This window comes from Sinocyclocheilus grahami, unplaced genomic scaffold (genome assembly GCF_001515645.1).
Source record: "Sinocyclocheilus grahami isolate Dianchi unplaced genomic scaffold, SAMN03320097.WGS_v1.1 scaffold6.1, whole genome shotgun sequence".
Lineage (NCBI taxonomy): Eukaryota > Metazoa > Chordata > Actinopteri > Cypriniformes > Cyprinidae > Sinocyclocheilus > Sinocyclocheilus grahami.
In genome coordinates, this window is record NW_015505185.1 from 3,280,989 (window position 1) to 3,296,008 (window position 15,020).

Here is a 15,020-nt window from a genome sequence, read left to right on the forward strand (position 1 = left end):
TCTTCATAAACAGCTCTTGACAATTTCAAAATGCCATTATGTTCATGCAATTGATCCGCAGCTGTAAGTATGTAGCCTCCCTCATCTCTGTGCAATCAAAGTATTTTCAAGAGGGGTTGCAACCTTATTTATGTGCATACATTTTTCATGTTTGTCACTCAGAGGCCCTCACTGGTGATGAAATTCTTCTGTTGACATGGCTGTTAAGCGTAAAGGTGGCTGTTTGACGCATCGAGAACACTTAGTCGTCATCCCCTTTGATGCCAGCGCACAAATAAACCTCAAACAATCCGTACAGGCGTCCCAAACTAACCGTTGAGTGCAGACGGAGTATTCCAGTGGCGACTTCGATAAATAAACAAAGCGGGGTGGGGGTGAGGGAACGAGAGTAATAGATAATGAGGAAGTGTAAATTGGCAGGCGCTTGAGGAAGAGCTGCTGTGACTAAGCCCGGTTAGGGGGATTAAAACATCATTGTGGGCTCACTCTCTTCCGCGAGAAGTCTTAGCCCAGCACCATGTTTGCAACAGTTCTGAGCCTAACAACATAGCAAGTCACCTCAAAAATATATGTGTAGGCCTATATCTAAATGCAAAACTCCCACCTGATGTTAAAAATAACCGGACGAATAAACACATGCAGATCCGCCCATGCCAAAAGCCTCATAACTCTAGCTGAATAGCAATCGAGTGTATCGAATGCATATTTTTAGTGATATTGACCCTGGATATAGAGCTGAAGGTCTTGCTGGCATATGACTCACTGGAAAATAGGCTAAAAAACCGCTCGACTTAAACTGCAGTTCTAGTGCAAAAAGGGCCTTTTTTCTCCGCTCATTTAATCCCCTGGCTTTTCTTGTAAAATGATCTGCCCAGTGCCACTCCAAAAGGGTCCCCTCGCGCTTCCATTTCACATGTTGTCAATGACCTTGGTGTTGAACATATAGGGTGAAAAAGCTTTTTTTCCAGACTGCTCGTAGCACCTGGGATTTACTATAAGCTCGGCTGAAGTGAAGGTTAAAAATTGACTGTTGAAAAGAGAGAAGGTAATTTTTTTTCAAGGCACTTCTTGTAATCCGCACAGGTGACTGGATTTGTAACAGGTCTCAGGGGATGGCACGCGCGTGTTTTCTCCGAGTCCGTGCATGTATGCAAGTTACTGTGGCGATTTTTAATGTAAACAAAAACTATAAATTGCTTATCAATGGCACAAAGCCGTGTAATGCTACAGTATGTGCGTATGATCGATATACAGTGTTTGTACATTTCTAGTCCTCCTCGGGGAACAGCTTTGATCACGGATAGATTTAGTATTTTCTTTGCCCCAAAGACGTACAGGCTAAAACAACCAATGGTGCTATGGCAGAGTTTCTGAGCAAGTGTTGCTGCTATTGTCATTTTCATACTAACATGTCCTCTGGTAGATAAGATAAGAAACAGCCGACAGGATCAGGCCACCTTCACTGTTATCTCCCCCATCGCCAGGACACACACGCACACACATTGTTCTTCTCATTTTTATGAGACCGAGAAGGGTGTTTCAGAGGCTATAAATCCACGAGAAACGCGTCTAAAGCTCGGTGTCTCTCCAGCAAGCCTGTGGATCCATCGGGCTTTCCCCAAGCTGTGAGAGAAGATCTTCTCATTTTGGCATAAGTCTGTAGATTAAGGCTGCATTGATCCAGAGGAGCGCAAGTAGAGGTGGTCTTAAGAAAGATAATTTTACAGTGCGACCCTGTTGTTGTTTTGCGGTTTGTTTGTTTTTTATTCCATTTGATCTCACCCCACGTTGGGTGCCGACCGCTTTTGGTTTTCCGAGCAGTGAATCATCTCTCCTCATCTCCGTTCCGCCGCGATTTCTGGCATTTGACGTGGCTGGTGCTGATGAAAGCTGAAGGATGTTTCAACATCAAGGTCGCCGCCCCTCTCAGCCCAGTCTGAACGAACAGCGTGTTAGAACACCATCCTTTAGCTCTCATTCGTCCATTTATCCTTCTGTTCTCCTCAGAAGGAAGAACAGGGAGAGCTGGAATTGATGCTTCACTTTTGATTAGGGCCCAATCAGTTATGCAAACACGGAGGCTGTCAGGCACAGGGCCCTTCTCCATTCTCCACGGCGCAGCCCTCTGCCGGCCCCGACGTACAGATAACACGACCGGGCTCGCAGGATATTGAAGTGCAAACAAACAAATAAAGATGCTGCTTTGGCTGACCAGAGATGCTCTTTGTGTGGGAGGCGAGAGAGACGGAGAAGGAGAGGAAATTAGGAGATGACAGAAAGAAGGCGCGAGTGGCACTTGCTGAGGGAAGGTATGATATGAGCCCTGCCCCGCTGCGCTTGGCAGCACCTACAGAATTAAGGAAAGCGGCACAATTTCTTCTCTTTGACCCATTGTGAGGAGAGGATCATAAAAAGAGGAGAAAAAGAGAGAGAGAGAGAGAGAGCAGATGAATAGGCAACAGTGAAGTCTCCTGCAGCTGCGCTACCCCATTCAGCTCTTCACCCAAATTAGCTCTAATTGAAAAGGCTGCTTATTAACTCAGTAGGCATGAGGCAAACACATTCACCATGTTACATGCTCAAAATGGGGACCGCTGAGCTGGACACACACACGCGCTTCTTAAAAACGTATCCCGCCGCTTCATTTGGGGCTAATTCTTGACTGACGTGGGCTGCGGTGGGCAGATGTTGCGTGTGTTTACGGAGTGCACAATGGCAGAGGTCATTTTGGAGGTCGTCTCGTAGCGATAGATTAGACAGCCTGTCTCATGCGCCCAGCCTGCAGTAATCACGTTGATGACTCATCTGCTGTTCCCCACAGTCAGGCTGAATCCCTGTCATATCCCGCTCTGCACTGCAGAGGCGGCTTAACCAGTACGGGTTTAATTATCAGCTTGTATCAGATCCACAACTCAGACACTGCTCTGAATGGAGCAGCTTCTTTTGCCTTTAGGGAAGCGCTGCAAAATGTCACATGACAACACAATCACAGCGTATTTGATTTTTAATATACAGTTAAGTGAAGAGGGAACCGGTCAAATTTCACTGTGGACAGGCAGTTTCACTACTCCTGGAGCTCATTGTTTGACATGGTTAATTAAGAGATTATAAAGCAAAAGATGATCAAGCTACAGATGCAGATTTACAGATACGGTGTTTTTGTTCCGACTTAATCTTTCAATTGACAAGCTACATTTTGTTTCTATTTCTTGGGTGTCTAAAATCCTGCTTTACACAGTTTTAGTTTTATTTTATTTTATTTTTGTAATTCATTACATGGTATTGTGTTTTTATTTTGGATATTTTGTCATTTATTTTTTATTATTTTATTTATCAATAAATTGTTATTTATATATACTTTGTTGTGATATATTGTGATTTTTATTTATTTTTTGTTATTTGCAGGAAACACCAGTCAAACTTTGCTTTCTAGATCATTTTTATAAACTTTATAAAAGATTTAGATTACATTTTGAAAATATCTGAAGAATTAAAGAATAATTCAAAATCTAATTGTCAGCAATGATGCAGTTCTTGGCTTGCCTGCTTCAGCTAATAGCCACTTTCTGAAATGTCAGCTGGGGCCACTTCTAGCCATCTCCCATTCCTCTGGCCAGATCATTTTTGCACTTGAGCACTGCTCTTATGCTCCCTTATGAGCGCTAGTGAATTCTGAAATCTGCAGCAGAGTCTTTAAAATGTATATGATTAGATGTACATTACTACACAATTAGATTAGCATCAGCCCCCTGCCATTTCTGCCTGCCATACAACCACAGATCAGCCCCCTCTTTCACACTCATCAATGAGACATCCAATGCCCTCAGATGAGCTTCTTAAAGAATCTGGCCTGATGAGAGGGTGACTTTGCCTTCCTCTGCTGGATTAATCCCTGTGCCCCTCTACCAGAGAAATAGTATTTGTCTGGCCAATAATTGCCCTCATCAAGGAGGAAGCAGACTGCAAAGTAGGGCGTCAGGCAGCCTGTAGAGGAGACCTGTCCCTGGGCTGCAGTCTCATTATATGTGCTCATGCTGATGGCAGTGATTGGACCTGAATCCAGGGGTCCGGGAAGCCGCGGGGGAGGCAGGCCGGTTGGCTCTAGCCATATGAGGTCTCGCTGATGTCTCGGCAGGTTCTGACATTAGCAGGCCGACCACATCCGGATCTTTCAAATCCCAGATGTCGTGATCTTCAGCGGAGTGACAAAGTTCACCGCTCGTGCGTCGTTCACCCTTTTGATCTTCCTTTCTCATCTGGAGTTGAACTTTAGATCCTGAATTAAGATCCTGTTTGCCGAGCACATGGCATTACACATTTCTGTATTTAACTAATGGGCTGGTGTCCTCACTGGACATACATCAATACGACATTCAGAGCAGTGACTTTGCCATATACGTTCCGTGTTGTATTATTAGGCAGTAACTTGCATTTTCTTAGCTAAAGCCTTACTAGTAATATTTAGGCAGTGGTGTCAGCCTGGTCTTTTTCTCTATTTGTTCTGTGCACCAGAACTGATATGTATTTTTCTTTGCTGCTCATTACCACTTTGAAAAATGTCTCTCTTTTGAGTGGTTTTAGGTTTTTGCCTTGTGTAAAGTGGCGTCTTCTCTGAACTGCCTCCCCTGGTGCAGCTTCTTCCCCTGGGTACAGTTACATTCGTCTTCCTCCAACCCCTCCGTCCCCCATTTTCCCGCTCAGAACGCTTTGCTTTGTGTAGATTAAACATAATATGTAAACCAGGTAAGATGTGTTGTATGCAAAATGCTACATTTTAATAACTAGCCTAGCTTGTAAGGTAGATACACACTTAGCTTTTATGTATCCTTGGCTGATTTCACGTGATTTTACATATTTTGTGATGTATAGTACCCAGCCGTACTGCTGTTTTGTGATGCTATTCAGAAAGCCCTCCTGGCCTATTTTATACAGGCCTGAGATGATGGATGTACTTGAGAAATCTGGTCATGCTTTCTGCCTTCAGAAATTGCTCTATAAGATGCACTATTAGTCAGACACAGCTTCACACCTTGTATTTGAGGCTCCCTGTGGCCGTTCATATATTCCAGTGTTTTTCCTTTTAATGTGCTTCTCAGATCAATGATAACATTGCTTGTGTATTTAACCTCTGTTCATGAGTGAACCATAGTACATTCTCACAACCACCAGAGTGCATATAAAAATAGTCATTAATCTACGTTTTCTTATAAACTTACAGTATTTTCCTCTGTATAAGATGCCTTTTTTAATGCCATGTTATTATTTAATGCCATATTATATTACGCTCACAGTGGATTTTGGGATTTTCTAGCTGGTGTTCTATGTATGTTTCTAAGCAGTTGCAGGATTGTTCTGTGTGGTTGATAGGTATTTGATAGGGGGTTCTGTGTTATTATTATTATACATCAACCTATGAAAAAAGTAATAGTTTTGTACAAATGTGGGCATGATTTAAGGTATCGTTCCTGTCCCTGAACAGTGTTCTAATCAGCGTTTGTTTCAGCGCTCATGCTCCTGGATGACAGCATTGTAATTGTTCTGTAGCCGCACTGAATGTGGTAAACGGTGGCTTCCACCACGCTCGCCTCGTCGAAATAATCACAGCTAAATTCACACCTCTCCACCACAAGCGGCCGAACCCCTGCAGCCAGCATTGACCCATGATTCTCACACCTGTAATTCCCAAAGCCACAGACTCCTCCTTCACCGTCAGCACCCTCATTAGCCGTAGATGTGAGCAGCAGGGCGTAATACTGAGGAGTTCTCTGCTGGCGAACGCCACTCGGGCTTATGCATTTGGAAGCCTCATTGCCCAAGCTCCCCGGCAGTCTTTGATAGCTCTGCAGAAAGGCCCTTTTGAAAGTAATACAAGTCAAGGGCTTCGACTAGAGAAGCATGACTCACCTCTCGTTTGCTGGATGAAAAGGTGGTCTGCGAGATTGCTCTTTTCTTTTACTTTTAGGCTCTTTTTTTCCTAAGATGCTCATTTTAGCACTCGCGTTTCTAATTCATTTCTCTCTTGAATGTCTTTTATAATGGCTACATCAAGTAATAGCGATTTTTGAGTGCAGTTGAAAAGCAAGGGCACGGTTCTTGTTCTTTGATCCATTTTCATCAGGGGTTTAAATGATGTTCTGATACATTCAATATCAAATTCATCAGATGTATTGCCATTTCTGTTTTAATGTTAGCAGCCCCACTAATCTCATTTAATGGCCATTATGACTTAAAATCATGATCGACTGTGTCTAATTTTTTAATGTCTATGACTCACAGATTCAGCAAAGAAAACAAACGATGCGCTGTCCAAACTGGAGCGTCTCCAGAGGACTGCTGGCAAGAACAAACAAGCATTAGCGATCGTAAAATAAAAATTGCGCATTCATAAAATGTACAGAGAAGTCTTCAGGAGGCAGAGAAGTGAGGGGACAGCAGGAGGAAATAGCGTGGGAGAGAGAGGGGACGAGTGAGGACGGCATCTCCTCCAGGGCTCCGGGGTGGAACAGATGTGTCCTTGTCCCTCCTCCAGGCCAGTCCGGCCCAGCCGAGCACGGCCACTGACAGAGCAAACAGGCTGGAAAAATGGGTAAAAGTGGAAAGCTAAATATTGGCGTTATGTCCTCGGTAATAGAGAGGCCATGAAATTGATTTGATTCTGCCAAGCTGTTCCTGGGGGATGACACTCACCCCTCCACCCCAAGCTCCCCCTCCCTCGCCCCACCGACCCTCTTCAGGAACAAAGCGCTGGAGAGATATGTGAATTAACCTTCTTAATTTGTGGTTTCTGAGTAGGTAATTTGTTGCCGGAACTTTCTAGATCTCTAGCACACAGGCATCCGCATATAATATTAACATCAGCCGAATGAATGTGGGGTGGAGAGGTACCCACTCAGAGAGAAAAAAAAAAAGGAGTTCAGCAGCACCACAATTAACGGCAGTATTGACGGGACACAGCGGGGAGCGTGTTTACCATTGTCTGAGAGATGTTTTACTCGTGTCAAGAGCCAGTTTTGTTCTGAAGAGGCCGATAAGTGGGACTAAAACTAATATTTACAGGAAGTGAAATGCAGCCTCTCAGATGAGACCAAAAGACTCAGTTTGATGTTGTGGAATTAACTAAGAGGATAGTTCAACTAAAATTTAAACAATTCTGACATAATTTACTCGCCCTCCTGTCATCCCAAACCTGTGTGACATACTTTTTTCTTTGGTATGTAGAAAGAAGATATCATTTGAATGCCAGTGGGGTCCAAACAACTTGAGGAAGAATAAGTTATTTTGGGGTGAACTATTCTTTTAAGTCACATTTCACTCTAAAAAGTAATTCATTAATCATTATTAGCCTGAAAAGCATTGATCAGAAATAGTTTATTTTGATTACAATAATGCTGATTAATTTGCTTGGTTTGCGCTGTGATTGTGTGTGCTTATTAGAGGATTGTGTTAGCTTAGCAACATGCTAACATAAGAGTCTCTCATGCACAGAGCTGCTTGTGTGCTGCATGGAATTGCTGCCTATGTAGAAATTAAATGTGCCAATTTATTTTTATTTGTGTTTAATTAGTAACTTTTCATATGAAGTAAAGTTTTTTTTATTTTATTTTTTTTTGTGAAACATTTGTTTTGACTGTGGATAACTGATCTTTATAAATGCTGTTGTTTTGAACTTTCTTTTTATCAAAGAATCATAAAATATTTCAAATTACCTTTTTTTCTGGTCAAACAGCAGAAGAGACTTCCTTTAAATACATAAAACACCCTTGCAAACCCGAGACATTTGAACTGTTGTGTATTTTCCAAAAAGTCTCATTACAAGATGTGCATTAATTGTACAATGTTACTCTCAACACTGTTTATAAGTGATGTAAATCTGTCTTTGCATCGTGATTGTCAGGTTGTCTCATACATGCAGCATATCTAGGGTTTCTGCATGTTCTTTCAGAAATGCTGCGAAAACACATTGTCAAAGGACGCTCTTAACTGGAAGCAACCGTTTCATTTCAAATAAGAATCGTCAATCGACAGGCGCTATAAAATGCATTGTTTGCGGAAATATTTATCACTTGCTGCTATATAGGCTGTACTTTAATTTATCTGGATGTTAAGCGCTCATTCCCATTGTTCAGTGCTACAGCTAATCTTGTCCTAAAGACTCCTTTTTGATTAGGCATTAGCAGCACATGAAAGGTTATTAAGGCCACTAATATGAGGGTTTGGAGGGCGTCTGTGCTGAAGAATAGGAGGGAACCTGTAAGAGACAGGGCTAATTACCATCCATCCTTCTATGTGAACCCAACCATCTGCCAGTGTCACCCACTTATTGTCTATTGGCTTTCAATCATGAACGGACCGCTGCAGCCAAAGATGTGTGTTTTAATTAGAGAGCGTCTCTATAATTATATTTATATTATAATAATGACTTTGACGAAGCGTTTGAGTGGATGTCCTTCATTGTTCACTAAAATGATAATATTTAATTATGATGTTTGAACACTGCAGATTTGAGCAAGCTGAGTGGTTCTCTGTCTCTTTGACATACACACGTGGGCACGCCACCACACACACACTTTTGTGCTCTCTCGTTCTAGCTCTCTTTTTCAAACACACAAATACAGAAGACACAAGTTCTTGCTGTGTACAATAGTGCCGCAGCACTCATTTGCTTTGTTCTAAAACCTAGTGAGGTGCCTACTTGGGCATCATAAGCCTTAAAGTAGTAGTTCACCCAAAAAAGAAAATGATGTCAAGTTTTATATATAAGAAGGTGTGTGTGTGTGTGTGTGTTTTCCCTCCATAGAGTGAAGGCAGTGGGCTGACTTGACAATGTTTACAGCTATTTTTCATTGTATGGGCAAAACAATTGAAATATTCTTCAAAATATCTTGTTTTGTGTTTCACAGATACTGTGATAAAGATACTGCTTTTCAACTATGTGAGGATAGAATATTAATTTTCTATCTTTTTAAAATGCTGCCGCCTCCTAAGATGCTTTGCTTTTTCCCAAATTCTGTGAAATAACTGGTTTTAATCAATATTCTTTCAGTTTGATTATTTTATCGTTATTCCTGTCTTCCATCAATGATTTACTATTTGCGCCATTAGCTTTGCCACATGCTAACATCAAACTCTATTGGAATCACCTGTGAATTGCTTTTGGTGTTGCTAATTGAGTTTCTGCCTATGTAGAGCATTCCAAATCAGTCAGTTATGAGTTACCATGATGATTAGAATGCAGCCTCAGAAGGCAGCTCGCTATTTAGGCAATGAGGCAGATCACTAGGTTTTGGAACAGAGCTAGTGTTATTAGTGGAAGGTAGTCATGCAGGACTCTGCAGTCAATGTATTCAACTACAGTCGGTTTGCTCTCTTTCGCACACGTGCATTGCGTCCCCTCCGTCACTGCTGTGCCATACCTGTTCCCTTCCCCTCTGTATGCACGCTTAAAGTGAATTAAAGGGCACTTGGAAGCGAGCAATTAATCCCTGATGTCTAATCTCGTAATAACACCATAAAGAGCCACTAAACCAGGAAGGAGATAAAGACACTTTCATCCAGCCCTGCTCACAAATCACGGCCTCCATGCAGCACCCAGAGTCGATGTGGCTGTAGCATCAGTTCACACTGCCTGGAGACCAAATTATCCTCCTGATTGATTGAGTTTCAAGGCATAAACCGGAGGACGATTCGCCTGCTCGGCTTTACGACTCTCTGTCTCTGTCTCGCTCCCTCGTTCTCCCGCCCAAACATGAGCGGCAGCGCAGAGATAAGTGACTTAAGTGAACTACAAAGTGTCGGGAGCGTGGAGCCATTTCCATATCGCCTTTGTACTGCCGATGCCGGTCATGGTTGGAGTTAACCCTATAGTGTTGCGCTGGATCATCTTTCTGGCTCTTGCCGGATTTCTCTCTTGTCGGATTTTCCTTTATGGAATTCGAGCTGCGGTTTGTGACACCGCCCCCTGGTCTCGTGTCTCTTTTCAGCTCTTGTTATACCATGAATTTGTGATTTGTGAGGTGTTATGGAAGATGGAGCTGCATGAGTAGAAAATTCTCATTTGCTTGATGAATGAGTGTTTGGTGTGTTGTAATGCTCAAGACAAATTAAAACTAAAATGACCAATTTGAGTGAAAATACACAGGCAAATGGACAGTGTAGGTTATATGGCAATAAAAATACGCACACAATTTTTTTTAAAAATACTTTTAATTTTCATCGAAATATCACATATTTCTAAAATGTATATTTTTTGTACTGTAATTATAGCTGTAGTTAAATTATGGTTCAAACCTTTTTTAATGTTTGGGAAATTATTTTATTTTTCACCGAGGCTACATTAATAACTCAATTAAAAAAATAATTTACACTTATTTTTTTTTAAAAAAAACACTTATATTGTAAAATATTATTTTAAGAAAAAAAGTTTTCTTTGATTTTTTTTTTTTTTTAATGTAGTTTATTCCTGCTATGGCAAGGCTGAATTTTCAGCAGCCATTACTCCAGTCTTCAATGTCAAATGAAAGAAATTATTTTAATATTTAATGCATCTTTGGTAAATAAAAGTATTAATTTCTTTCCAAAAAATAAAATAAATCTTATCTGACCCCAAACTTTTGAACAGTTGTATATAATACATTTTAAATAAATAATCATGATAATTATTTTCTTTTTTTCTTTATAGGGTGTACTGTATTATATATGAATGCGTTAAACAATACCTTTGCATAGACAGGTATCAAGTAAAGTTTACTGACTAGACTTTTCATATGGCACTGATGACAAGACATATCAACAGGACATTGATATAATGTGTCATATATAACTTACAATCACTATCGAATTCATACCAACAAATAAAGGGATTTATTTTTATTATTATTTTTTTAAATCTAAAGGTTTTTATTCTATTTAACAAATGTTAGGCCATTGAATAACTGTGTACTGCAGTGTTATATTTCCAACATTAAAGCATTCTAGTCCCTTTACATTTCACATGATAGCCGAAATCTAATTAGTTTATCACAGTAACTTGACCGCACAAGCTCAGTAGCATATCCGAAAGTCTGATGCTCGGCCATGGCCCTCCCGCTGTGTGCTCCAAACAGATAAGCTAAAGAGCAGCGTGGTCACCCATGCAGAAATACCCAGAGTGCATTAGGGCCACTGCAGTCTCCTCCGCACTCTGAAGACGCCCACAGTACACAGTGCATTACAGCAGCCTGCAGAACCTGTACAGACACTGCAGCAACTTTGAGTCAGTAATGTTGTGAGGTAGCTTGATCCTGCTTTTTTCTAATTTATCCTCTTTTCTCATTTTTTCCTCTCCTTTTTTACCCTCTCCTCTCCTCCCTTCACTACTCCCCATTTCCACCCTGTTCCTTCTCTTTCCTTTTCTTCTGTCCGCTTGTGTCTGTGCCTAACTTTTTGTGTTTTCCGCTCTATTTTCTCTTTTTTTACTATCTTCTCCTCTCATATCTTCACACGTTCACATTTTTGCCCTGTTCTCCATTCTATTTTCCTCTGTTCTATCCTCTCCTTACATCCTTTTGCTAATGTCCATTTTCCACCTTTTTTCCTCTCTTCTCTTATTACTTCTCTGCTTCCTTATTCCGCCTTGTTCCCTATTTTTGTTCTAACCTCTCCTTTTTTCCATCCTTTTTTTCTCTCTCACCTCTATTTCCTCACTTTTTGCCCCGTTCCCTATTTTTTTCTCCTTTTCTCTCCTCTTTTCTAATGCCTATTCGTGATTTTTATTTACTCCACTTCCTATTTCACCCTGTTTCCACACCTGTTCTTCTCTTATTTTCACTATTCCTCATTTTACACCCTTTTCCCTCTTTGTTTTACTCCTCCTCTTATTTCTTCACTACTCCTTTTTTCTGCCCTGTTCCTGTCCTCTCATTTTCCATCCTGTTAATCCTCTCATTCCCTCTCCACTCGTCTCCTCCTCCACTTTCCTCTCCTCTTTCATCAATCCCCCCCTACCCCCCCCCGCACAGGCTTCCCGGCAACAGCGTACAGTCCAGTAGCAGCGGCGGCAGCAGTGGCGGCAGCGCGTGGCTCAGGTAGGGGGGCCCGTGGAAGAGGCGGCTACGCAGCATACCCTCAGAGCACAGGGCCAGGTAAACGCTCTGGCCGTAGATCTGTGTGACTGCTGCTCTTAACTCTAGCCGCCTCTGTCCTCTCTCACACACTCACACATATATACACTGTCTGTAGTTTGAAGGAAAGGACAGGACTCAAGGCTCCTTCCTGCTTCCCCTCCTTTCCTGTTGTAAATGTGATTTATGGCGCTGGCAGAAGTCACCCCACTAGCCGATGGTCCGAGACCAGCTTTTCCCCCCTGTTTTCTTAATTTAGTTAATGTCAGGATTATTGTCGGTGGAACTGGTAACAGATCAGGGCGCAGGGGCCAGCTTCTGCTCGCACAGCCATTTGTACTTTACTGTAGCTGTATTTGTTTCGCTAACCACCTTCCCCACACACACACACACACAAGCAAAACACATTAAACATGGACTTACACGAATGAGCCTTTTCATTTCTCTTGGTTTGTCAGTTTTCACATTTAAATGCCGGTGCTCTCGGCCGTTAATGCCGCCTTCTGTCATTCGGACAAACTTGGTTCGCCTTTGACTAGAAAACAGAGAGTGTGCACATTAAAAGTTCCCTGTCGCTCCCTCGTTCCGCCATGGTTATTGATCCAGAGGCTGGATAGCTTAATCTATCAATCTGACTTTGTCTGTAAGACACAAGGATACTTAAATAAATAAACAGCAGGGAGGAACAGCCCTCGGCCTTCTCGCTGACGTCTGGCCTTTAGCACAATGGGAAATGATGGCCATGGCTAATTGGAGAAAGCGATGCCGTAGCGGGTGCAGAGTTTATTTACACACATCCACACTGATGTGTTGTCCAAGCATGTAAAAAAGCAAACATACACTTTTTGCTCACGCGCATGCGTTTACTGCATATTTTGACTCGAGTTCGCTCCATTGACACCTGCTCTCCGGCAGACAGCTATCCACCCATGTGTAATTGGCAGACAGGCGTAAAAGTGGCTCGGCGCATGGTTTGAAGGAACGCAGTCAACAGAGCGTTAGCCAATCAGTCATGCCTCTCCACCCAATCAGACGTGTTTGATTCTGATTAGCACTTGGCTAAAAAAAAACAACTTAGCCTGGAAAAAAAAACAGCTCTCTGCATCTCGTTGCTGTTTAATGTGTGTGAATTACGCCAGGCTTGTTTGGAGCGGGCTCTGAGTTTAAAACGAGAGCTACATGAGAAATGACTCTCAGGCAATGGTGTCTCCAGACTTTTAAACAGCTCGTGGTCATAGTTGTCAGCTCGAAGAAGTCATATTCGAGGCTGGCATTTTGAAATTCAGATCCAGTGAGCTTGATTTTCATTTGAACATTGAAAGCTTGGGTTATACTGTGTGTTTTGGAGAGAAATGTGATTAGGTAAGGTCTTGGCCCACTGGACCAAGTTTATTAGGCCAGCGTAGTTATTTTAGCACCCTCCCACCCCCTATGGCTAGCGTCTTAAGCTGATGGCGCAGTTGCACTCTTTTGTGACTGATAGAGTCGCTCCATGGTTGCGTTGTGACAGAAGTGAGAAAGCCATTGAGACAGAGCACTGACATTTAAGGATGACCTTTTCCGAGAACCTCATCATCTATTACCCAACTGATCTCCATTGCGCAGCACAATTTATACACCCCTGCTGTGCATACATTTGCTGCTAGGCGGAGGATGAGATGTGTTTGCGTGCCGAATGTCAGTCAGTTAACTCCTGCGCAAACCTGCCGGCAAGGGTACGGTGAAAGTCAGAGGCTCCGCTCTGACAGACGAGCTGTCGCACTCCATTCTGCGGAGTACTCTGGTGAAATGGTGACGCCGCAGACGGCTTTTGCAGATCCTCTTCATCACTGCATAATCTCCGTCAGTCACCCGAGGGCTGTTGCACTTCCTCCACCTGCTTGATGCAATAATTTAAGTATTCAAAACAGAGGTTCTAAACATAGGGGTCACAATTCTACAGCATGTGGCTCACCAGAGATGCAGGTAAGGTCAAATAAATATAATATAATTGAATATAATTAATTGAATATATTTAAAAATGTAATTTAAACCTGTGATGAAATGCTGAATTTTAAACAGCATTATTTTTCCAGTCTTCGGTGTCACATGATCTTGAAAAAGTCATTATAATATGCTGATTTGCTGCCCAAGAAACATTTCTTACTATTATTAATGTTGAAAACAGTTGTGCTGCTTAATATGTTTGTGGAAATGGTAAAAGATTTTTCCAGAAGTATTAAAACGTTCAAAAGAACAGCATTTATTTAAAATAGAAAACTTTTATAATATTTATAAATGTCAGTTTTGATCAATTTAATACAAGACACAGAATAAAGTATTATTATGTCAAATTAAATAGTAATATATTTACTGTTGAGAACAAAATATGATGCATTTGGAATCCTTAAGTGTGTAACTTCTGTTATGTGGGTGAATTGTGGTCTCAAGAATTGTGAAACAAAAAAGGGTTGTGACCTAAAGATGGAGAACCCCTGATTTAAAGTCTGATATTCCACTAGACCTGAGTCATCCAGAGCAGCAGCTTTTTAAAATTATTTATTGGCAGTAAGGTAATAAAATAAATGAGACATACTTTAGCTAGGCTAAATGGTGTGTGTAATTTGAATGGGTTTCGTTGGTTACCGACTGGACCTCTCTGTATCAGTTTGGCCCATGAAACAGATCATCACTTGGTAGTGATTGATCATTATGCTTCAGTTAACAAGGACAGATCAGCAGATATTTTTTTATGGTCTGGAAACATGTTCATTTATTACGAGCTACTTTTCAGATTGGTTTTAGCGTTTTAAACTGATTGCGATTTGTTGTACATAAATGTACATAAATTCACTTAGAGTCAAGAGTTATTAGAGTCAAGTTTGTTAAAGCCAGAACGTTCGGTGGAAGCTCATGAAATGGCATGTATCTGCACCCCAGATT

At 41.6% G+C, this 15,020-nt stretch overlaps 1 protein-coding gene across 7 annotated transcripts in view; it reads left to right on the forward strand.

Annotated features, from left to right (window-relative positions):
* The window catches only part of msi2b (musashi RNA-binding protein 2b), a 248,385-nt gene that overhangs the window by 212,448 nt on the left and 20,917 nt on the right, over positions 1-15,020 (forward strand). For 3 of the 7 annotated variants that reach the window (XM_016275287.1, XM_016275311.1, XM_016275328.1), the window contains exon 11: positions 11,997-12,062. The exons of 2 other annotated variants lie outside the window; for them this stretch is intronic. In XM_016275287.1, coding sequence (XP_016130773.1) covers positions 11,997-12,062 — 66 coding nt within the window. Of the gene's footprint in view, positions 1-11,996; positions 12,120-15,020 lie in introns of all 7 variants that reach the window. 2 more of the 7 variants (XM_016275279.1, XM_016275302.1) reach the window with 1 other exon arrangement.